The sequence below is a fragment of the Heptranchias perlo genome, chromosome 23 (assembly GCF_035084215.1).
Source record: "Heptranchias perlo isolate sHepPer1 chromosome 23, sHepPer1.hap1, whole genome shotgun sequence".
Taxonomy (NCBI): domain Eukaryota; kingdom Metazoa; phylum Chordata; class Chondrichthyes; order Hexanchiformes; family Hexanchidae; genus Heptranchias; species Heptranchias perlo.
In genome coordinates, this window is record NC_090347.1 from 21,449,993 (window position 1) to 21,473,202 (window position 23,210).

General features: G+C 39.3%; 1 protein-coding gene across 3 annotated transcripts in view; it reads right to left on the minus strand.

Moving 5' to 3' along the window:
• Positions 1-1,774: 1,774 nt before the first annotated feature.
• The window catches only part of csnk1db (casein kinase 1, delta b), a 55,587-nt gene continuing 34,151 nt past the window's right edge, over positions 1,775-23,210 (minus strand). The window contains exons 6-10 of one of the 3 annotated variants that reach the window (XM_068004168.1): positions 20,398-20,546; positions 18,946-19,114; positions 16,946-17,085; positions 12,837-12,882; positions 1,775-3,634 (exon numbers count right to left, since the gene is read on the minus strand). In XM_068004168.1, coding sequence (XP_067860269.1) covers positions 12,850-12,882; positions 16,946-17,085; positions 18,946-19,114; positions 20,398-20,546 — 491 coding nt within the window. In that variant the 3' untranslated portion in view covers positions 1,775-3,634; positions 12,837-12,849. Of the gene's footprint in view, positions 3,635-9,507; positions 9,573-12,836; positions 12,883-16,945; positions 17,086-18,945; positions 19,115-20,397; positions 20,547-23,210 lie in introns of those variants that run through there. The other 2 variants (XM_068004166.1, XM_068004167.1) reach the window with 2 other exon arrangements.

Below are 23,210 nucleotides of genomic sequence, written 5' to 3' on the forward strand. Positions count from 1 at the left end.
CATGGTACATTGGCGAGACTATGCAGACGCTGCGACAACGGATGAACAGACACCACGCAACAATCGCCAAACAGGAGGATTCCCTCCCAGTCGGGGAACACTTCAGCAGTCATGGACATACATCCACCGACCTTCGGGTAAGCGTACTCCAAGGCGGCCTTCGAGACACACAACGCAAAATCGTCGAGCAGAAATTGATAGCCAAGTTCCGCACCCATGAGGACGGCCTCAACCGGGATCTTGGGTTCATGTCACGCTACACGTTACCCCACCAGCGAACAAATGTTATCTGTTTTTAATATAACGGGTCAGTTGCTGTCTTTTCTATGTTTCTACCTCTCTATCTCTTTTTTTTGTTTGTTGTTTTTTTTTGGTGATTTGTATATTCTGTGAGACCTGGCAGGTAACCCCTGTCTGTCTGCACACTGATTGCCTTGGCAACGGGCAGTTGAAAAAACTGTCTGTACTCACCAAGCATTGTTCTGTGAATTATAAATGCGATTTCATTTCGAGGATTTCATTTTCACATCGTTCACCTGACGAAGGAGGAAGCCTCCGAAAGCTTGTGAATTTAAAATAAAATTGCTGGACTATAACTTGGTGTTGTAAAATTGTTTACAATTGTCAACCCCAGTCCATCACCGGCATCTCCACATCGTATTTAAGTTAGCTATCTTAATATACAGCAGACCCCCGAAGATATGAGTATCTTGTGTGGGGAGGTGTTCATACAGTAAATATCTGACAATGGGTCTTTGCAATGAATTAAATTTGTGGACATTGTTTCAATTTACTATATACATACTATAAATGCTACACTACACTGTAGATCATTGACGAGCAATACTTCTAATGTACAACATGGTAGTTAGTTGATTGATCAATTTGTAACTTTGAAGTTACCATTTTACTGATAATCTGATGGTCTTTCTAATCAATAAATGTACTTTTGTAAACTGGTTTGTCTTATTTTATCATTTAATTATGAGACATTTTAATATTGCTGCTAGATACTGATTAACATTCTTGCATTCTATTAAACACATTAAAATTTAAAGTAACTTGAAACTGCCTTTTTAAAGAAAAATATTTATGAAAATGATTTGCACGATACAGAAATCTTATATACAGGAGACAAATGTCACTAGTCTAACATCAGCTATAGTGCGGGGCTAGGTTGACTCAAATTAGACAATTGACTCCACAATACACTCTGGTCAGGGGAAACTGGGCTCACTAGCATCCAAATATTAGTTAAATTATAATGTCAATTAATGGGCAATTTTTTTTGTTTAATATTAAAACACTGAAAACCAGTTTTAAATTATGGTCCGTCACCAATCTCTCTGTAGTTAATCCCACTTTTAACTGGAAAATTTTCCCTATCAATCTGCTTGTCATGCAGATAAAATGTTAGTTAGCGGCAGTATCTAGGTGTTGGGAGCCTGGGCTTTTCCTTGAGATTGCATAAATCTGTTCCAAGTTCCAATTATAAATTTATCCACTATTCCAATAAAAATTGATTAGCCAGACAATTCTTTAGAGAATGCAGAAGACTTGAGGCTTGAATTGCAATGGGTTTACATAGTACACACTACTCCATTTGTTTCCAAACTTCAACGCAGCAAACTACTGCCAATGTTATAAAATTGTAAACACCGGACAAGATTAGGAGTCTAGCTTATTAAAGTTAAATTGATAATATTCAAATATCCAAAGCTTTAATTAAAAGATGCCCCCAACTCTGAATTTTAGAGCAAGACAGAAAACCCAATACAAGTCATTATGAATTTATTTACATTTTTAAAGTACACAAATACAGCTGCAATACAAATAGGTTACCAGTATTCTGTTACCATTACACAGGATATACACAGACATTCTACAGAGGGGAAAATCAGCCACCCAAGGTCACGGTGGTTCATTTGTGTGAAAGAAAAATTGGAAAAGTCTGATGTCTTGGAGGCATCACCAGTTAGACAAATTGGTTGAAGGAAGGAAAGATTGATTCTCAAGGTTCTTCCTATATAAACCTTATGGGAAATATTAATTTAACCACAGACATTTACAAAAGAAAACCCCCACAGGACTGCTGAAATGAAGGGAAGAATCTTAATGCGATAACGCCAGTTTTAGCTGTGCTCCTGTTTAACATGTCAGTGCGCATGCATCAACAGTAAGGCATTGGTGACATTTAGCCAGATACCCTTTCATGCTACTTCCCAAGAAGCTGATGTGAGATACAAGTGTGGCTGCTACAAAATAGGAAGTAGACTGTGCATTTGATGAAACACACACACACATCTACGAGTTAGGCCATAGTTCTTCCATTCCTTCAGTGTGCTACCTGGAAGCTATATTTATAGCAAGCATGTTATAATATTCCATTTTAGGCTGAATCCCAATTAGCTTTCAAAAAACCTTCCAGCTGGATTCACTATCATTACGTGTAAACATTTTAAGAAACAAGAAATATGTTTTGAAGCATGCGCATTGGAATGTAAAAATTCATCAGCCCCTATAAGCTAATGGCAGAATTCACATTTTTACTGTACAAGTCCTTCACAGCTCTGTTTAAAAAGCTTTTCTACACCTAAGTGATTAATGGAGACACAACAACTCCTTAGGCCAGGGAACCCCAAGAGTAAACTCTGTACCAACACTAATCAGACACTCCATTTTTAAAAATAACTGTCACCAAAACACAGCTTTACTTCTTACTTTATTCTTCCACATTTTGATTTTTAAGGTCACATTTTTCTCCATTTTTTATTAGGCCTTGGCACTGCCATTTTATTCCACATTGCTACTGCCAGGTAAGTTGCCAGCCTCTTCACAAGATACAAAATGGCTACTGGCACCAATGATCATTCTGCTTTTATGATAAAAATAAAATGTGGAAGTTAAAAGTGTGCAAACAACCTAGATACTAAACCAAAAACATTAATTGATACAGTGTGCTACCAAAAATGGGAACATTTTTAAACTCAAGTTTAATACAAAAGACTGGAGAAAGCTTTAAATAAAATCAGCTGCTTTTAAATTCACAAACACTAACTGCCAACCCTGTGTGTTACAGGATTTTTCAAGTCAGTCAATCTCCATTTCAGATTCTCAAACCTATAGAGCATCACAGACATAAAAGCAGGACAACATTCTACTTATCTACATCGATGCTGCTTTCAATTTTAGCAGGGTGATACAAAATATTTAAACCAGGTAAAGGTCTACAGTTGTACAGTAGAGTAGTAAAAGGCTACATAATGCCAATCATGGAAGGAGAAGGGATGGCGATATCTATTCTATTTACGGTCAATTCTGTAAACTGTCTTTAGAGCCCCTGCTACTGAAGCAGCGGGCACAATCTTTTATACTTGTATTTTATACTGCAGTCAGACAAAAGGTCTCTTTGCGAAGGTGTTCTTAAAAAAAATTTTTTTTTTTTTTTTAAGTTTTCCTTCCGCATTTTAGTAAAAGGCATTGAGAGCTTCATTTTGTCGGTTTGCTTTGTAGGGGGTCACGAGTTTCAAGGTTAGAATGGGACATCAGCCATGCATTGTCCGCCCTCCATGGCGAGTCATTTTCATCGAGGAACAGCGGAATGGAGGCCGCTGGAAGTCACCCGGGCTGGGATCTGTCCAAAGAAGCAAACAAAAAATAAATTAGTGCCGTACAAATGTCAGGTACCACTAAATTTCTCACAATGTTAATGGCTAACCAGTTACATACATTGCTAAGGAAATGTGTAATACAAATGCAAACACAAGAAAGCTGCATAAAGTGGTATACGGCCAAAAAAAAACATATTTGCTTAAATGCTTTCTACCAATTCTATGTTACAAACCATTACAAGCCAGGAGATATTCATTTTTAAAATGCATCTTAAAAATAAATCAATTCCAAGAAAATTGGGGACTGGATAGAGCAGTGGGTGAGAACACAATCTCTTCACTTCTCTGACCTGTATGTGAATCCAGCCCAGACTGATGGGATGACGGTCTCCCCACTACCTGCTATATGGTTTGTAAGTGAAATAAGTCTAGGCACCGTAACCCAATTCTTAATGAGCAAAAGTCAAACCAAAAGATTACCCTCCGATAATTCTGCAAATATTGGTGCTTAATTTGCAAATAAATTCAGAAACCACAAACATGCTGGTGGAAAAAAAAATGGAAATATTCACACCGGTATTGTATGTAGGAGGGTGCTATTAAAGCAGAGGTTAAGGTATGCTACTGGGACAGGTAGCGGAAGCTTCAACCTGCATTTCACCCACTGTAACAGAAAGAGTAGACATGGGTAATGCAGTAGATGTAATATATTTGGATTTTCAAAAGGCCTTTGATAAGGTACCACATTGTAGGCTCCTGTCTAACGTCAGAGCATGTGGAGTCAGGGGACAGGTAGCAGAATGGATAGCAAGCTGGCTACAAAACAGAAAAGAGAGTAGGGGTTAAAAGGTAGCTACTCAGACTGGCAAAAAGTGGGAAGTAAATGGTGTTCCAGGGATTGGTGCTGGGACCACTGTTGTCCAGAATTACACTAATGATTTGGACTCGGGAATTGGAAGTAAAATTTCAAAATTTGCGGACGACACCAAATTGGGAGGTGTAGTTAAATCAAGGAAGAATGTGACAAAATATGGGAAGATATTAATAAACTTGCAGAATGGGTGTGTAATTGACAAATGAATTTCAATATAGATAAGTGTGAGGTGGTACATTTTGGTAGGAAGAATAAGGAGGACACATACTGCTTGGATAATAAGAGTCTAAATGGGGTAGAGGAGCAAAGGGATCTCGGGGTAAAGATACACAAGTCACAAAGTAGCGACACAGGTCAATAAGGCCATAAAAAAAAGCAAACCAAGCACTGGGGTTCATTTCTAGAGGCATAGAATTGAAAAGCAGAGAAGTTATGTTAAACTTGTATAGAACTTTAGTTAGACCACACTTGGAGTACTGTGCACAGTTCTGGTCTCCATATTATAAAAAGGATATAGAGGCATTGGAGAAGGTGCAAAAAAGATTCACAAGAATGATACCAGAACTGAGAGGGTATACTTATCAGGAAAGGTTGAACAGGCTGGGGCTCTTTTCTCTATAAAAGAGAAGGCTGAGGTGGCACCTGATAGAGGTCTTTAAGATAATGAAAGGGTCTGATAGGGTAGACATAGAGAAGGTGTTTCTACTTGTGGGGGTGTCCAAAACTAGGTCATAAATATAAGATAGTCACTAATAAATCCAATAAGGAATTCAGGAGAAACTTCTTTACCCAACAAGTGGTAAGAATGTGGAACACGCTACCACAAGGAGTAGTTGAGGCAGATAGCAGATGCATTTAAGGGGAATCTAGATAAGCACATGAAGGGGGAAGGAATAGGAGGATATGCTGATAGGGTTAGATGAAGAAGGGTGGGAGGAAGCGCGTGTGGAGCATAAACACCACATTGACAAGTTGGGCCGAATGGCCTGTTTCTGTGCTGTAGGCTCTATGTAATATATCTGGCAGGCAATATTTGATGTGCCAAAAAGTTGAAGCCATCTCAATCGCCAGGATCAATAGTGGTCATCTTAAAAAGCACAAAAATTAACCCTTAGAAATTGATAAAAATTCTCACAGCAGCTGTTTGTCCCATAAGACCTGCTTCAACCAGGAGATATCATCCAGTGCACCAGCTATTTTATGACCTTTGTGAATACCAATCGTTGATTCTGCAGGAAGTGTTCTTTTGCTGGAATACCAAGTCATTTGCAACGGAAAGGGTTGTCATTCCTTAAGGCGAATAAGGCTGGCCTTTACCTATTAGAGAAGCTCTAAATAACACCAAGATTGTTTGCTCAAAGCCAGGCTCATTTACAAAGCAGCAATACTTCGGTTTCATAGAAACTAGTTCCCTAATAGAAACAAAGCTTGAGGGAAGGACTTTGAACAGAAAATACTCATTCCAGATTCCCTCTTACCTTTTAATGAAGCTACCTTTCTAACATACTAGGTTATTATGCTGAAATTGATTTCAGTAACTCCTCTCATGATTTAAAAAGCCACAATGCACTATTTTATGCAGCAATATGGTTCACTGCATGGGTCTACATGCCTATCCTATACAATAGGAGTACAAGAATAAAATCAATGAAGCTGGTCACAGCTGAACAGACCAAAATCCACTCAGATATTGGATGTGGAGCATTTAAAATTCAATTGATGAACTATCTACACTTTAAGTTTACTTTGAAATTTCAACTGAATATTTTACATTGAAATTACAAGCAACTTAATGTTTTTCTGAATTTAAAGTGGCTAACTTTATGGTTGAAGTTATGGTCCTTTAAATGGCACCATCCAGTAAAATGTTGCCATTGGTAACACATGACAAAGGCCTTTAATACAATATTAAAAAACTACTGATTTCCCCAAAGGTAAAAGCACGAATTCTCCAAGTTTACTGAAGATTCACACCTTTATGACAAGATAATTTATTCTCAACGTTGTAATTACTGTATTTTGACATACACTAAATTTAGGATTTCTCAGGTGTGACGTGTATTCATCTAATACGCATTGCAGCAAAATCACTAATAGACCACCTATTGAAATAGTCTTCAGCCTTAAAGCATGAAGAATACATAAATGCAGACCCACAGGAAAATACAATGACATGCTCCCCTTTACTTTTGACAAAAAAGCATTTCAGTCTTTGACGAGCATTTAATGTTTCCTGTGGTATAAAGTAATTTGTGACAGCCATGACAATGCAATGATTAGTCAAAATTTCCAGTCATCTCAATGAAAACTATACGAAACAGTGCCTTGGCTACACATCTTATCACTTTGTGGCAACATGTTCATTTGCAGAATCTGGAGGTGAAATATTAAACTTGAATTTTCTTTTTTTCTTATTGCAAAAAGGGTCCTCTATTAAAATATTTAGTTTATTCAGCAACACTTACTTTGTAAAGATCAAACCATAATGCAATGTTTTTAGTTTTGTTCAGTATTTAAGTAAACTTATTAAGAAAAAGCATACAAGAGTTTTTATTTTAGCGAAGTGTACATTCGAATTTGGAATAGCCCAAATGTTACAGATGTAGAGGGTGACCCCAGCCTCATAGGAACATGAGTAGGCTGTTTCGCCCCTCGAGCCTGTTATGCCATTCAATGAGATCATGGCTGATCTGTGACCTAATTCCATATACCTGTCGCAGCCCCATATCCCTTAATACCTTTGATAGATTTTTGTTAACCAATCTCAGATTTAAAATTAACAATTGAGCTAGCATCAACTGCCGTTTGCGGAAGAGTGTTCCAAACTTCTACCACCCTCTACTTGTAGAAATGTTTTCTAACTTCACTCCTGAAAGTTCTGGTTCTAATTTTTAGTCTAGGTCCCCTAGCCCTAGACTCCCCAACCAACAGAAATAGTTTCTTTCTATCTACCCTATCAGTTCCCCATAATATCTTGAAAACTTCAATCAAATCACCCCATAATCTTCCAAATTCCAGGGAATATGACCCTAGTTTGTGTGATCTCCTCGTAATTTAACCCTTGGAGTCCAGATATCATTCTAGTAAATCAACGCTGCACGCATTCTAAGACCAATACATCCTTCCTACGGTGCAGTGCCCAGAACTGAACACAGTAGTCCAGGTGTGGTCTAACCAGGTCTTTGTATAGCTGTAGCATAACTTCTACCCCCATGTATTCTAGTCCTCTAGATATAAAGGCCAGCATTCCATTAGCCTTTTTGATTACTTTCTGTACTTGTCCAGGTATATTTGGCCATTATGATCCTAACCCCAAGTCAGCCACATACACTTCTTCTCTGTATTCAGACTGATTTGCAGGTGTGTTAAGCAGATCAATTGGTAGGTTGCAGCTTAAAGTGCAACTGAATTGGCTGATACACACCTCCAATACACTGTAATGATGACAATATGGTGAAAAAATACAAATGAAAGGGAGCAGTATAGGTGAAAGTTGTTTTTTGTTGTATAGCTCTTAAGCAGTTCATAGAGAAGAACATTGGATAAAAAATTAACACTCCAAATATGAAACACAGCTTTGTGCATTGCCTCTTGCTGGAGATGGGTGCCATCAACACTGAATACCAGCTGCTACCATCCTCTTTTCCGTTGGTTTGTTTAATGGCTTTAAACATTAGACCATGATCTATCACAACAGTATGCTACAGATCCTTTATATATCTATTCACTTACTGAACCAGTGGCATTCAAATGGTTGCACAGGAATCTCTCTCTAATTAACATATCTCCTCTTCCTCCAATTTCCTTTTTAAAGCAAAAATGTTGCAACACTGCAAATCTCCCATGCAGAAAGTGAACTAGGCAGTAGCATTAACAAAGCAGAACACCATGCAACAAGACTTCACAAGCAGACTAAATGGAAATCAAGCCAAAACTCACAAAGATCAAGTATCACTGCAGAAGTGCTCTACACTAACTCAAACTGGAAAATGCAAACTACGGCTCCAAGGAACTACAGCAGCCAGGGTGCAATCTGGGGGAAAAGAGATTACAAGCAGGATGAAGAGCTGCAGCAAGTGATTGGGGAAAAATTCCAGGCAATATAAAAACTAAAATCCACCTGATGTTCCATTTTTAGCATGGAAACCGTGAACCACTTTCAATATCCATGCTTTGAGGTTTTTTTCTTAAACACAGACCTGTAATGTAAAAATGAAGCACAGTCTTGCCCTATTCCCTAACCCGCAAGGTTTTACTTATATGGTTTTATATATGCATACATATTAATCCAAATAACCAGCAATTTATATTGATTTCTCAGCCTACATTCAGACTGGTGCCTTCTAATGCTACATCCACACTGGTACAATTGCATACGCTACAGTCATTATTGTGCTGGATACTATACGTTCACATATATTCCAAAGCCTGCTGGGCCGAATCGGATCGAGAATTCATTACAAAGTAGGTCAAGTATGACCACTCTCGCACTGTCTTAGAAAGTGTGACATGCTCTGCGGTACATTTTGGGTAAGTAGTATGGTAGAGATGGTTTACACGAGTCTATCAATGGCCAGTTGCTGCAGAGCTAGTTTTGAATTGGCTTTGAGTGGTTACATTTTTGAAGCTGTTGTAAATTCAGAACCAATATTTAACATACAGCTTCACTGTAAAAGGAGCTGAAGATTCCAATACTGTCAATGCCGTCCTCCTTTCTCGTGCAATGTGAATACAAATTTATATTGATCCAGACTGTACAGACTACACAAGCTGAGTGTGAACAAAGCATTGGTGTTCTTTGCACTTATATCTGTGTACCTCTACACAAAGGCTGAGACATCAATATTTAACCTGAAACAAAAGGAATCATGAGAAAGATCTTGCAAGTGGAATGTAATTATTAGTGGGGAATTTCATGGCACTTTATGGTACTGATTAGATATTTGATCCCTACACAATGTGCTTTAAACCCTACCATCCTCTCTCTCTTCTAATTCAGTGAGATGGGATTGAGATAAACTCACCCAATGCTGCCTTCAATGCGTGTGGACCAGCTACATGCCATGATGCTCGAAGGGGAGGCTATTCTGAGATGGGGGAAAAGACAACCATTTGTAATCTATGCCACTACCCACAAAAAAACCATCGTTAACAATGAGTTGTAATGCTCTGTACAGCAAGTTGGACATAATACAGAGCTTGAAATTGCACATCATCCAGAATTTATTGGTAAATAACAGGTTCCATCTTTTAGTCCACAGTTCAATGAACCAATGGATCAGTAAGAGCTTGGACAACCCAGTCCATGCCCTAAGTAGTGCAAATTGGCATCTGAAAGGATTTGAGCCATGGACTCTTAAGAACAATCCACCAGAGCGTTGTAAAAGGCAACATTCTAATTGAGATCGTAGGGCTGAATTTTCAGAAATCAACTGGTTTTCATATACTAAATAAAGCTGGTCACTTCAAGAGCATCTTCTCTAGTCATCTCTTTGATTGCATAAAAGTATCATAGTGAAGATTCAAAAGCCGTATACATGTCCTACTCATGGATGCAACGTGCATAAAATTCACATTTTATCTCCCATTACATCCTCAAGCATGATTCCACACAACTTTTTTCAAATGAGTTTGCTGGCAGTTTATAAACTCCTTTACAGCATGCTGAACCAATGGTACACCAAGACCACAACATCTTATTGCAGCACAAGTAGTAGCCGACATTTCCTTCCCTCCTTTTATTCCCCACAAAATTGAAGCAAGTTTATGAAAATGCACTCCCCACTTGGCAGTATAGCCAGGTGTTACCACAAAGTCCAAATCAAGTAGCACTGGTATTTAATTATGACTATAAAGAGATGTGAATACTTTTAAAAGCTATACTTCGCCATCTCAACTTTCTCATCTGCCCCGCGGCGATATAATCCAAAAACACGTCAGGTTCCACATGTACACTGACGACACCCAGCTCTACATCACCACCAACTACGCTCGACCCCTTCACTGCCTGTGTTCTCAGGTTGCTTGACCAACGTCCAGTATTGAATGAGCAGAAATTTCATCCAATTAAACATTGGGAAGAACAAAGCCATTGTCTACAGCCCTCACAACAAACTCTGTTACCTAGCCTTCGATTCCATCCCTCTGCCTGGCAACTGTCACAGGCTGAAACAGACTGTTCGCAACCTCGGCATCCTATTAGACCCTGAGCTGCGCTTCTGACCCCATACCCTCTCCATCGCTAAGACCGCCTGCTTCCAGCTCTGTAATATTGCCCGTATCTGCCCCAGCCTTAGCCTATCAGCTGCAGAAACCCTCATGCTTTTATTACCTCCAGCCTTGACTATTCTAATGCTCGCCAAGCCGGCCTTCCATCTTCCACCCTTGAGCTCATCCAAAACTCTGCTGCCCATATCCCATCCTGCACCACCTCATTCACTCAACACCCGTGTTCACTGATCTACAGTGGCTCCCGGTCCAACACCACAAAATTAAAATTCTCATCTTTATGTTCAAATCCCTCCATGGTCTCGCTCCATCCTATCTCTATAACCTCCTCCAGCCCGACAACCCTCCAAAAATTCATTCACCACTGGTGGCCGTGCCCTCAGTTGTCTGGGCCCTTAGCTCTGGAATTAATTTCCTAACCCCCGACCCCCGTGCCTCTCTCCCCTCCTTTAAGATGCTCCTTACAACGTACCTCTTTGACCAAGCGTTTGGTCACCTGTCCTAATGTCTCCTTAAAGGCACTCTATAAATGCAACTTCTTGTTGTACACTACTGGACCTAGAGCTGTCCAAAACATCTTGAATAGGTGCTCCATATAATTTGGCACGGCCCAAAACTTGCAAGTTTATGGGAAGAAAGTAAAGAAAGTTATAGAAAAGTCAAAAAAGGAATAAGAACGCATCAGATTAGATAATGGGGTAACGCAAGGTAAAAGGATTTGAGGAGAAGTAACAGTATTGTTAATACACATCTGTAAAAGACTTAGATTTTATTAAAGTAAAACTTCAGCGTCAAGTGGAGCTCAACAGTGAAGACTAGATGAAGGGTACAAACTGTCCAGGAGCGAAGTCCAACACTTATGTGCAACATATGGTACTGCAGCAGCACAGTATCACCTCAAGTTGTTTGATGATAAATACATCCTTCTGTTACCACATACTATGTGCTAACTATGTTCTGTTACCACATAGTATGCAGGAACTATATTTTAAAGTGTCTGTCTTCAACTTTATAAAGCAATTAAAACATTGTCAGGTTAGACGGCACGATGATTTTATTTATGGAGTTATTCCTTTCTGAGAATATCTCCCAAGGAACAATATTATTTGATAAATGAAGCCATTTAATTTCTGCCAAAATGTCCCGATTAAAGGTTTTCAACCATATTAGATGTAAACATTTAATACTTGATTTCTGGTGTCTTGAAAGAAGTATGGTGAAACTCAAACTGTTGGGTATAGGAGGCAGAATAAACCGACATTAACAAAATTGAGACAGTTAGTAATTGCAATCCAAAATCTTAAGTTTTTAAAATAGGCCGTGAAAAATATTTCCCAGCACGTACAAGCCAAGTAACCCCAAAATGTTTATGGAAAGCAAATGAATCTCACTTTACCCGAAGCTGACATGGTCAGGTCAGCCACAGTCTGAGCTAATTCCACCTGCAATTATATACAAAGCGCTCTCATTTTGTTCACTTACATTCAGAAACCCATTTCAGCATTGCATAGTGTGAATGCTGCAAGCAGACTCAACCCTTACTGAAGCACAGATCAAAAGCAGACTCGACTCTCACTGAAGCACAGATCACCACCGTATACACAAATGGAGCACGCTAGTTATACCAAAAGCCAAACCAGCCCGTCTAATGCAAATCTAGAATTGCTGCAATGCAACTTTTCTATTTTCATCAAAATAATCCAGATACTGCAAATTGAAAACCTCAGATATTCAGCAGGTTTCAAGTGTAAGGTAAACGGTAGCCTGGCCCTCCACAACAGTGACCAGTACACAGGTGGGGAGGAAAGCAATTGCAAGTTGTATTCTTCAAGTAAAGACTAGTGTAAAATTCCTTTTGTAACCAACGTTATTCACAAATACAGTTAGTGACTTTTGCGTTTTTACAATGAAGTTTGCTTTTAACGGAGTCTTTTCTTAGTCTGTTCATTTAATTAATAAGTCTCCTTGAAAAAAGAACACAAGTAATTGTCTGAAAATTTAAATTACTAGGACGGTGTGACTGCTATCACACTAGAAATTATAAATGGTCACAGTAGGTGTGGATTATTTTAACAAAAATTATTTTTGGAGCCGATGGACTATAATCTCACTTTTACAATTACCAATAATGCATCCTCATAACCTCCATCGTAATTCATCCAGAAACATCTGTAAGGGAAAATCACATGATACGCAATTGCTATTTACTTCCAACACTCAAACTTCTAAAGACAAGTTACATTTGAGATTTTTTTTTTTGAGAGGGTGGGGGGTGGCTGGGCAATTAACTCCAACCTCTCGTTATGTGTTGCCAGCTGGGAGAGTTGGCAACATGGAGTACATCCTCCTCTGCCATATGCAGCAATAGAATACATCCATTTAAACAGTTTCTTTCTCCCATTCATAAATATGTCAGAAGTGACATTCTGTAACTTTTAACCAAAGTACACTGTCATTACTCAGGGAAGGCTGCACAATTCAGTCTAACCATTGATGTTTTTTATTTTGAAGAGCGTTGCTGCAGTTTGTAGAAGGGCTACAAAGCATGTCTGATTTTCTTTTGGTGCTCCACAGTGAATCCATTTGCAGCCCAGGTTCCTCTCCCCTAACCAGGTGTTACACAAAATGGAAAATTTAACATGCTCATTACTAGTGTCAGCTGAGTTCTCAAACCACATCCATCCTGAAATCTGTGGGTGGATATGTGCTTGGAATTAGTGATGTGGGCTTTTGGAGGAATGCAAGATATGACATTACTTAAGGTTCATCTTTGATGGGTGTACAGCATTTTCTCATCCTTGACTTTTCTTGTGTTCAACCACTTCCTGCTTTAAAAGGGTTTTTGTTGTAAACAGAGTACAGGGAAAAAGGGAAGGAAGGAAGGATTTAAGAAACTTACTACTCAGATAAGCCAATTTCCCTTTCATCATTAACCTGCATGCACAACCATCAACCTACCACTTCCTTATTAAGACATTAAGCAAACAACTGAGACCTTTGCCCTTTGTCTGAATAGCTTCATTTTGAATATTGTATCTTCAAGTTAAAACCAACGGTTCACCAAAAATAAAATATTCTTCTCGCTCATTTCCTTTACTGCCTCTCACCAGCTAATGTTCTTGAATTCATCAACATCCTTTTATTTCAAAACATGTCAGTCACATTTTATAGCAATTTCATTATGATCAGATTGAATACAGACAGTGGATATCTGATGCTTTCATTTTTGGTCTGCCAAACAAGCAAGTGATATTAAGGATACTGTGACAAGGGCTTCATTCTCTCTTTATATACTTTTCCTCAAAATAATAATGTTAACCATTTTGTGATGAACCACTACACACACATACTGTGCATGTGCACGTGGGGAGGAAATAGAAACCGATTTTGATTACTTTGCCCATTGAGAGCTGTGAACACTTACATCCAAGTTGTACAAAGCCCAAGTACTTTGAGTATGCATAGGATGACTGGGTAAGGAGTGCTGAATATAGGCACTTTTTCAAAAGTACAAAATTTTGACAAAACTCTTCAATCAGTGATGCAGGTGCGAGTGAGTTTATATGGATCTGATACACAAGTGAAAAGTCTTGCAATTAGTCACTGCAATGAGTTATTCTTTTTAACTCTTGTTATTGAGCAGTACCAATATTTTTAGCTGCTGTTCAATTCAGTCTAAACAAATGTAGAACCTTCAGAAAGGATGATGGTTCATAAAATGATGAATTAAAAAAAAATTAATGTTAAAAGCTTCACACAAAGAGGAATTGGAACAACTACCATCCATTTATACAGAATTTAAAACTAATTGCTGCCTCTATAAGGTTTGATATTTCACACGTTAACCATGGTCACCACAACAAAGCTAATAAAGATGATTAAAGAACATAATAAATGCACTGGAAAGGTTAATAGGGGCTGATGTGACATACCTTTTTTGTTGCTTTGATAAACCTTTCACAACGTACTACCTACCAGATGGTTTTGAAAATAATTTAAAAGGGGTTTAAAAATATCCTGCCACAGCTTGTCAAGTCATGGGACATCAATAGTTGATGGATACATGTAGGTATTTATACACATAATTCAACAAAATCCATACTTGAGCTGAAAATTTAGAGGAAAAATTAAGTCAGAAAGGATAATTAAACTGGTGCTGGGCATTTCCTTGTTGGTCAGAAGAATGATCAGTCAATAGCAGATACCTGTTATAGCAGGTAATGAAACTACTGGTTTCAGGACAACAAAGATCTAAATATTGGTCCAGTATTAATAGTCAAGTTGCAGGTAGGAATGACGGTACGATTGCAGTTATACACACTGGAAGCTTTATTTGGCCATGGGGAAAGGTTTAAAAATAAAAGAAATATGGATCTACTGAAAGAACAGGAATATTGTAAAAGAAGCAATGGATTTAATCACATCACAGATCATAGTTAAATTCTATTGTAATATTCCTAGGCCTGATCTCAGTTAATCTTTTTTTGAAGTTCTAATCTAAATGGAATCATCAGATAATTAACATGTATATCTAACCACTTGGCTCTTTAGGAACTAGCTATTCAGTTTTTACCATTCCTGACAAACAATTCCTAAAATGAGAACACCCAATACAAGGTCAATTGATCACAATGTTTTTCATAATCTAGTCATAATGCCTTAAATATTTAGAAAATATTTTTGATGATTGATGGTCACCAGAGAGAGAAAACCAAAGGGGTAATATAACAGGGATCACTGTGGACTCGAATAGTGTGCTATCAGCTGGAAGCTTCAACATCTCTCTCCCATTGATCTACGGGTCAATTTCAGCCAATTTTGGCTCCTGGTCACTATCCAGAGCACCCCTACTGGAAGCTAATCTTCTTTCCTCCAAGTAATTGTATGGGTGTGGTGGTGGGTGCTGACATAACTGTGATAAATTTGACCGTCACCACCGTGGCTCACAAAAGAATGGCAACTTGAGAGTGATGTGGAGATGCCGGTGATGGACTGGGGTGGACAAATGTAAGGAATCTTACAACACCAGGTTATAGTCCAACAATTTTATTTTAAAATCACAAGCTTTCGAAGGGGATAATCTCCGAAAGCTTGTGATTTTAAAATAAAATTGTTGGACTATAACTTGAGAATAATACTAGAGGGTTGCCAGGACCCATGAAACTACATCCCAACATGAGCCGTCACCACCTTTGGGGCGTAGAAAATCGCTGAAACAAAATAAAACACAAAAAAAGCATCTTTAAATGTCTCCAAAACATCAAGTTTTTGCATCAGGTTTGAGCAGAGGTATAGAATACAAAAGCAGGGATAAAACGATGGAACTGTATAAAATGCTGGTATGGCCACAGCTGGAGTATTGTGCAGAGTTCTGGTCACCACATTACAGGAAGGACGTAATTGCTCTGGACAGAGTGCAGAGAAAATTTACAAGAATGTTGCCAGGGCTTGAAAATTGCAGCGACGAGGAGAGATTGGATAGGCTGGGGTTGTTTTCCTTGGAGCAGAGGAGGCTGAGGGGTGACTTGATTGAGGTGTACAAAATTATGAGGGACCCAGATAGAGTAGACAAGAAGTACCTGTTTCCCCTAGTGGAGTGTTCAAGAACTAGAGGACACAGATTTAAGCTGATTGACGGAAGGATTAGAGGGGACATGAGGAAAAACTTTTTACACATGGGGTGGTGGGTGTATGGAATGCGCTGCCCGAATTGGTGGTGGAGGCAGGGACCCTCAACTCTTTTAAAAAGTACCCGCTGCGGACCGGGTGCTGGAAGGTGGGATCAGAATGGGCACCTGGTTGTTCTTTGAGCTGTAATCTTTTCTATGGTAGATTTTATTCACTCTCAGGGTGTGGATGTCACTGGCAAGGCCAGCATTTATTACCTATCCCCAGTTGCCCTGTACAATTGTGTGGCGTGCTAGGCTACTTCAAAGGGCAGTTAAAAGTCAACCATATTGATGTGGGACTGGCGTCACGTATAGGCCAGACTGGGTAAGGACAGCAGGTTTCCTTCCCTAAAGGACATTAGTGAACCAGTTGGGTTTTCACGACAATCTGACGGCTTCATGGTCACTTTTACTGATACCAGCTTTTTATTTCAAGTTTTTTTTTGCATCAAGCTGGCCAAAACATGGTTTAAAAACCCCCAGAATCATTAAAAATATTCTCCACAGTGCATCAAATTTAGGAAATGTATCATGCGTAGTTTAATGTTTTGTACTGATTATACCTGAGATGTTGACATTCGTGATGTGTCCTGACGTCCGGTCAAATCTGTTGAGGAAACATTAACAGGAGCACCACGATGTAACCTCATGCTCACTTTCCGCTCCCGTTCCATGCCAGACACAGGGCGTGGAGACGTATTAGCTGAAGAATAAAAGTCAAAAAGTCAGTTAAAACCAGTCCCAGTTTTGATCCCAGTCAAGAGGATGGATTGGTCGATGCTGTTGAAGGCTGCAGAGAGATTTAAGAGGACGAGGAGAAAGTTACAATTGCAAGCCACACAAGATTTAATCTGTGACGGTCACTAATGGAATTTCAGTGTTGTGGGCGAGGTAGAAGCCAGGTCGGAATATGGAGTAGTGGGAGAGATGAAAAGGTAGCAAGGCCATGTGTTCCACTTGAAAAAGTACTGCTTTGATTTTGGACATGAGCTCCGCACACTAAGAGTCTGAGGTGAGAATGAGGGATGTGAAAGAGAAAGATCTAAGAGCCTCTGCAGAAGAGGAGTTTGGAGTTGTTTTTCCTCTCAACAATGATCTTGGGAGTAGTAAACAGTTTTGTTCAAGAAAAGGCAGCAATGGTACAGCTTTGTGATACCACCTGATCTGGTTGTGCACAGCCAGGCCAATTAATCTGATCTTGATCTGTTTAAGCAATGGCAGGCTTGGGAATGCTCCATTTATTTCTAAAAACTAGGAGTAAGTTTAGTGTGTATTAAAAATCTTACATCTGCGCACACTTCTTCAACTATTTTCCATTAGAAGTTCCTATATCCACATTTATGGCACAAACTGCCTATGTAAACTTGTTATTACATTTTGCTGCCAGTGGTGGTGTACAACAGTAGGCAAGATGCACCAATTGGAGGTAAATATCTGTTATTTACCAGTACTGGGGATGCCGAATAGGATTTAGCTGCACTTGGGTATAGTCCTGTGCTTTGGTAGCAGGGGGGGGGGGATGATTCCGGGGTTTGACACAACTGGAATGAGGGTCCTGGAAGTTGACAACTGCAATGGAGCTGTTGAAGGTTGACAGCATGAAGGTCCTTTCATCTGGCATTACTGTGAAGGGGGAATCTAGGGTTTGGCAAGACTGTGGAAGGCAGAGCTGAGGTTTGCCTCAACTGGAGGTTCAATCTGACGTGGGGTTCACTGGTAGATTCCAGTTGTCTGTCACCAGTGAAAGGTGAAACAGGGCATATGCCTAACAGGACAAGTTGTGGAAGGAGGATTCCCATATGTGGCAACACTGCTTGTGACTTTCTACGGGATCACTGTTAGCATATAAATTTCTGGTCGTGTATCTCTATCTTTCTCATAGCTATAAGAAAATGTCACCACTCTAATTACTATCAATAAAACACGGGTGATTATTGGAGCTTTGAAAATTGAACTCATTTGTTTTTGAAAAAAATTAAAATGAGGAAAGCTGTATGTGTTAGTAATTAGAATATTTATATCTTTAACTGTAAACATAAAAGGTGATACAGACTATTCTAACAATTAAAACACAGGAGATAATTCGGTGAGACAATTAGAGGCTGCTTGAAAAGCAAGAACTTGCATTTATATAGTGCTTATCACAAAGTGCTTTACGGCCAATGAAGTACTTTTGTTTCTGCTGCATGCTTCCCTGATCTCCGTATTTATATATCCCTATACTAGGCTACCACTATGAGGAGGTCTCTAGTCAACTCTTGCCAGAGTCTTGTATCCTTTGCTGTTCCTTAGTGCCCTTTATGCTGAATTTGTGCTTCTAACTCATTTCCTTTATTTCTTATGATTATGGAACTCAACAGGAATGATATATGCACTGAAAGCAACATGCAATGCTACCACAAACTTTAGTTTACTTTCTAAATAAAAATGGAGCTGGGCAAAAACAAATTCAGGCTCATGTCCTGCCATATCACACACCTCATGACTCAACCAGACATTCAGAGAACACCTGTTCTTAGGAATAAGTTCTGTTAAGTAAATTCAATTAATAGTTATATCTTACCAGTGTGGGACGTGGGTGTGAGAGGTGTCTGTGGTGCCACTTCTTGATTTCCTCTCAGCCTTCCAGAAGCAGTTGAGGGCAACCCACGTGCTGCCGGATTTCGACCGTGCCTCATTCTTTCCTCACGTTCTCTCCGTTCACGATCATCCTCTGCTGCTCTGCTGGCCCCCTGAAATGATCCGAGGAGAATAACCTTATTTGAGGCACATTCCTGCAAAAACTACATCAATCATTTTCTTTAACTGAATCAATTGTAAACAACTAAATATTCTGAGGTACGACTTATTCGGCATGATCCCTATGTTACTGAACAATATGCTGAAGATATTTAACTGAAGACACACAACTTATGACAGGGATGATTTTTCAGTCTCCCATATAAACAGATCAGAGGATGTTCTGTGATACCGTTCACAGGTGTAACAGGCTTAAATCAAGAACAGTCAGGTTTGAGACACTAATTCAGCAACGAATGCTCCTAGTTGGGCTGGTCGTACAAACTGCATTCAGGACATTTGAAATTGAACACTTTTGAATCACAAGTTCTGCAAAAGCTGCAGATGAGATTTCTTCCATTGAGAAATTGGTGCTTTTTTTTCCCACTAGAACAGAAAAAGTTGATTCAGTAAAGATCTTCATAATGAAAGGTTTTGAGAGAGTAAAACTGGTTGTTAAATATGTAACAATGGGGACATATGTCACTCAGGTTCAAAGGTGAATGAAAAAGGGGGAAGTTAAACATTTTTTCACAGAGGGTATTAGAGAATGGAATGATTTACCAAAAGTTATTGCTAAGATAATTTTAAAAGAGAATTGGATAATTGAAAAGTAATATAAAAGAATGAGGAAAGGAGATTAGTGCAGATAGCTCAGTTAAGGAGCTAGCATTAGCACAGCTGGCTGAATGGCCTTCTTTTGCACTGCAATGTCTACAATTCTATGACTTATGCAGGCAAAAATGGCAGTTATTCCCTGCAGAGCAAGAACCCACAAACAATCATGACCAGGATACCAGAATACACTGCTCTTCTTCAAGTAGTGCCAAGGGATCTTTAAAATTTATCTGAACCAGAACAGGACAAGGCTCTATGTTCCGATGGTTCAGATGAACATTACTTCTGATAAGGTAGAACTCCCTCAGCACTCACTAGGGTATTAACCCAGATTAAACGTTAAAATTCTGGAATGGGACTCAACCTACAACCCTCTTGACCCAGAGATCAGAGTGCTTCCAATGAACCAGGCCTGACATGAATAATCTTAAAGAATTTTAAGTATTTGAAGAATCATCCCCGATCGGGTTTACAATATTTGGCAAACAGGTTATTAACAAGCACTGGAGTACATTTCAGTTTTATTTTTCCATTAGAACTTTATATCTTGTTTTTAAATTTATGATATATACAGAACACGCTTCTGCCACACCACAGCATTAAACACAAAGTAACTTACAAATTTGAGCATGTTCCAGTCAAAGACATAGTCATAGGAGAAGCCTTGACGGTGGAAGAGATTACGAAATAATTGCCTCAAGTAGGAGTAGTCTGGTTTGTCATCAAAACGCAGAGAGCGGCAGAAGTTCAAGTATGTAGCAAACTCAGCTGCGGAAATGAGAAAAAGGACAGTAAATTACTTATATTTTCAACCTCTTGTGCTACATGCCACCATCTCCTCCACGGAAAGATCTGAGAATTAACTTCCATAATCAAATACAGTCAAATCTGTATGAATTGGTTACTTTCAAATCTAGTCAAAGCAGGCCAAATCTAGTTGAAAAATGTAGCTTTTTAGTTCCTTTATACCTCTTACCTAATTAATCTTAACGAAGATCTTATGCAAGGATTTTTCTCCAATTCTGTTTAATTTTGTCCATTTATAAGATCCCCTCTCCCTCAAAAAACATGGGATGTACAATAGTGTGGTGGGGCACTAAAGGGAAGGTGTTTCAAGAAAATGACACAGGAACATAGGAAGATAGGAACTGGAGTAGGCCATTTAGTCACTTGAGCCTGTTCCGCCATTAAAAGATCATGGCTGATCTGTGACCTAACTGCATATACCCGCCATAGCCCCACATCCCTTAATACGGTGAACGGTTGTTTTTCGGACTGGAGGAAGGTATACAGTGGTGCTCCCCTGGGGTCGGTACTAGGACCACTGCTTTTCTTGATATGTATTAATGACTTGGACTTGGGTGTACAAGGCACAATTTCAAAATTTGCAGATGACACAAAACTTGGAAGTGTAGTGAACAATGAGGAGGATAGTGATAGACTTCAAGAGGACAGACTGGCTTGGTGGAATGGGCAGACGCGTGGCAGATGAAATTTAACGCAGAGAAGTGCGAAGTGATACATTTTGGTAGGAAAAGAGGAGAGGCAATATAAATAAAGGGTACAATTCTAAAGAGGGTGCAGGAACAGAGAGACCCGGGGGTATATGTGCACAAATCGCTGAAGGTGGCAGGGCAGGTTGAGAAAGCGGTTAAAAAAGCATATGGGATCCTTGGCTTTATAAATAGAGGCATAGAGTACAAAAGTAAGGGAGTTATGATGAACCTTTGTAAAACACTGGTTCGGCCACAACTGGGAGCATTGTGTCCAATTCTGGGCACCGCACTTTAGGAAGGATGGGAAGGCATTATAGAGGGTGCAAAAAAGATTTACTAGAATGGTTCCAGGGATGAGGGACTTCAGTTACGTGGATAGACTGGAGAAGCTGGGATTTTCCTTAGAGCAGAAAAGGTTGAGAGGAGATTTGGGTGTTGAAAATCATGGAGTCTAGACAGGATAGAGAAACTGTTCCCATTGGCAGAAGGGTCAAGAACCAGAGGACACAGATTTATGGTAATTGGCAAAAGAACCAAAGGCGACATGAAAAAAAACTTTTTTTACGCAGTGAGTGGTTATGATCTGAAATGCATTGCCTGAAAGGGTGGTGGAGGCGGATTCAATCATGGCTTTCAAAAGGGAATTGGATAAGTACTTGAACGAAAAAAAATTTCAGGGCTTTGGGGAAAGGGTGGAGAAGTGGGACTAGCTGGATTGCTCTTGCAGAGAGCCGGCACAGGCTTGATGGGCCGAATAGTCGCCTTCTGTGCTGTAACCATTCTATGATTCTATATCTTTGGTTAACAAAAATCTATCAACCTCAGATTTAAAATGAACAATTGAGCTAGCATCAACTGCCATTTGCGGAAGAGTGTTCCAAACTTCTACCACCCTTTGTGCGTAGAAGTGTTTCTTAATTTCACTCCTGGCTCTAATTTTTTTGACTACATCCCCTAGTCCTAGACTCCCCAACCAGCGGAAATAGTTTCTCTCTATCTCCTTATCAGTTCCCCTTAATATCTTGAAAACTTTGATCAAATCATCTTTAAATCTTCTAAATTCCAGGGAATATAACCCTAGTTTGTGTAATCTCTCCTTGTAATTTAAACCTTGGAGTCCAGATATCATTCTAGTAAATCTATACCGCACTTCCTCCAAGGCCAATATATTCTTCCTATGGTGCAGTGCCCAGAACTGAACAAAATACTCCAGGTGTGGTCACACCAGGGCTTTGTACAGCTGTAGCATAACTTCTACCCCCTTGTATTCTAGTCCTCTAGATATAAAGGCCAGCAGTCCATTAACCTTTTTGATTATTTTCTGTGCCTGTCCATGACATTTTAATGGTCTATGTACATGGACCCCAAAGTCTCTTTGGACCTCCACTATTTCGAGCTTTTCGCCATTTAGAAAGTACTCTGATCTATCCTTTTTAGGTCCAAAGTGGATGACCTCACCTTTGTCTACATTGAAATCTATTTGCCACAGTTTTGCCCATTCACTTAATCTATTAATATCATTCTGTAATTTTATGCTTCCATCTATACTGCTCGCAATGCTTTGTGTCATCAGCAAACTTGGATATGTGGCTGTCTATCCTGTCATCTAAGTCATTAATAAATAGTGAATAGTTGAGGGCCCAACACAGATCCCTGTGGGACACCACTAGTCACATCCTGCCAATTTGAGTGCCTGCCCATTATGCGTACTCTCTGTCTCCTGCTGCCCAGCCAATTTCCTAACCAGGTCAATAATATGCCCTCAATTCCATGAGCTTCAACTTCAGCTAACAGTCTCTTATGAGGGACTTTATTGAATGGAAGTCCATATAAACAATATCCATAGACATTCCCCTGTCTACTACTTTGGTCACCTCTTCAAAAAATTAAATCAGGTTCGTCAGGCATGACCTACCCTTTACAAATCCATGTTGGC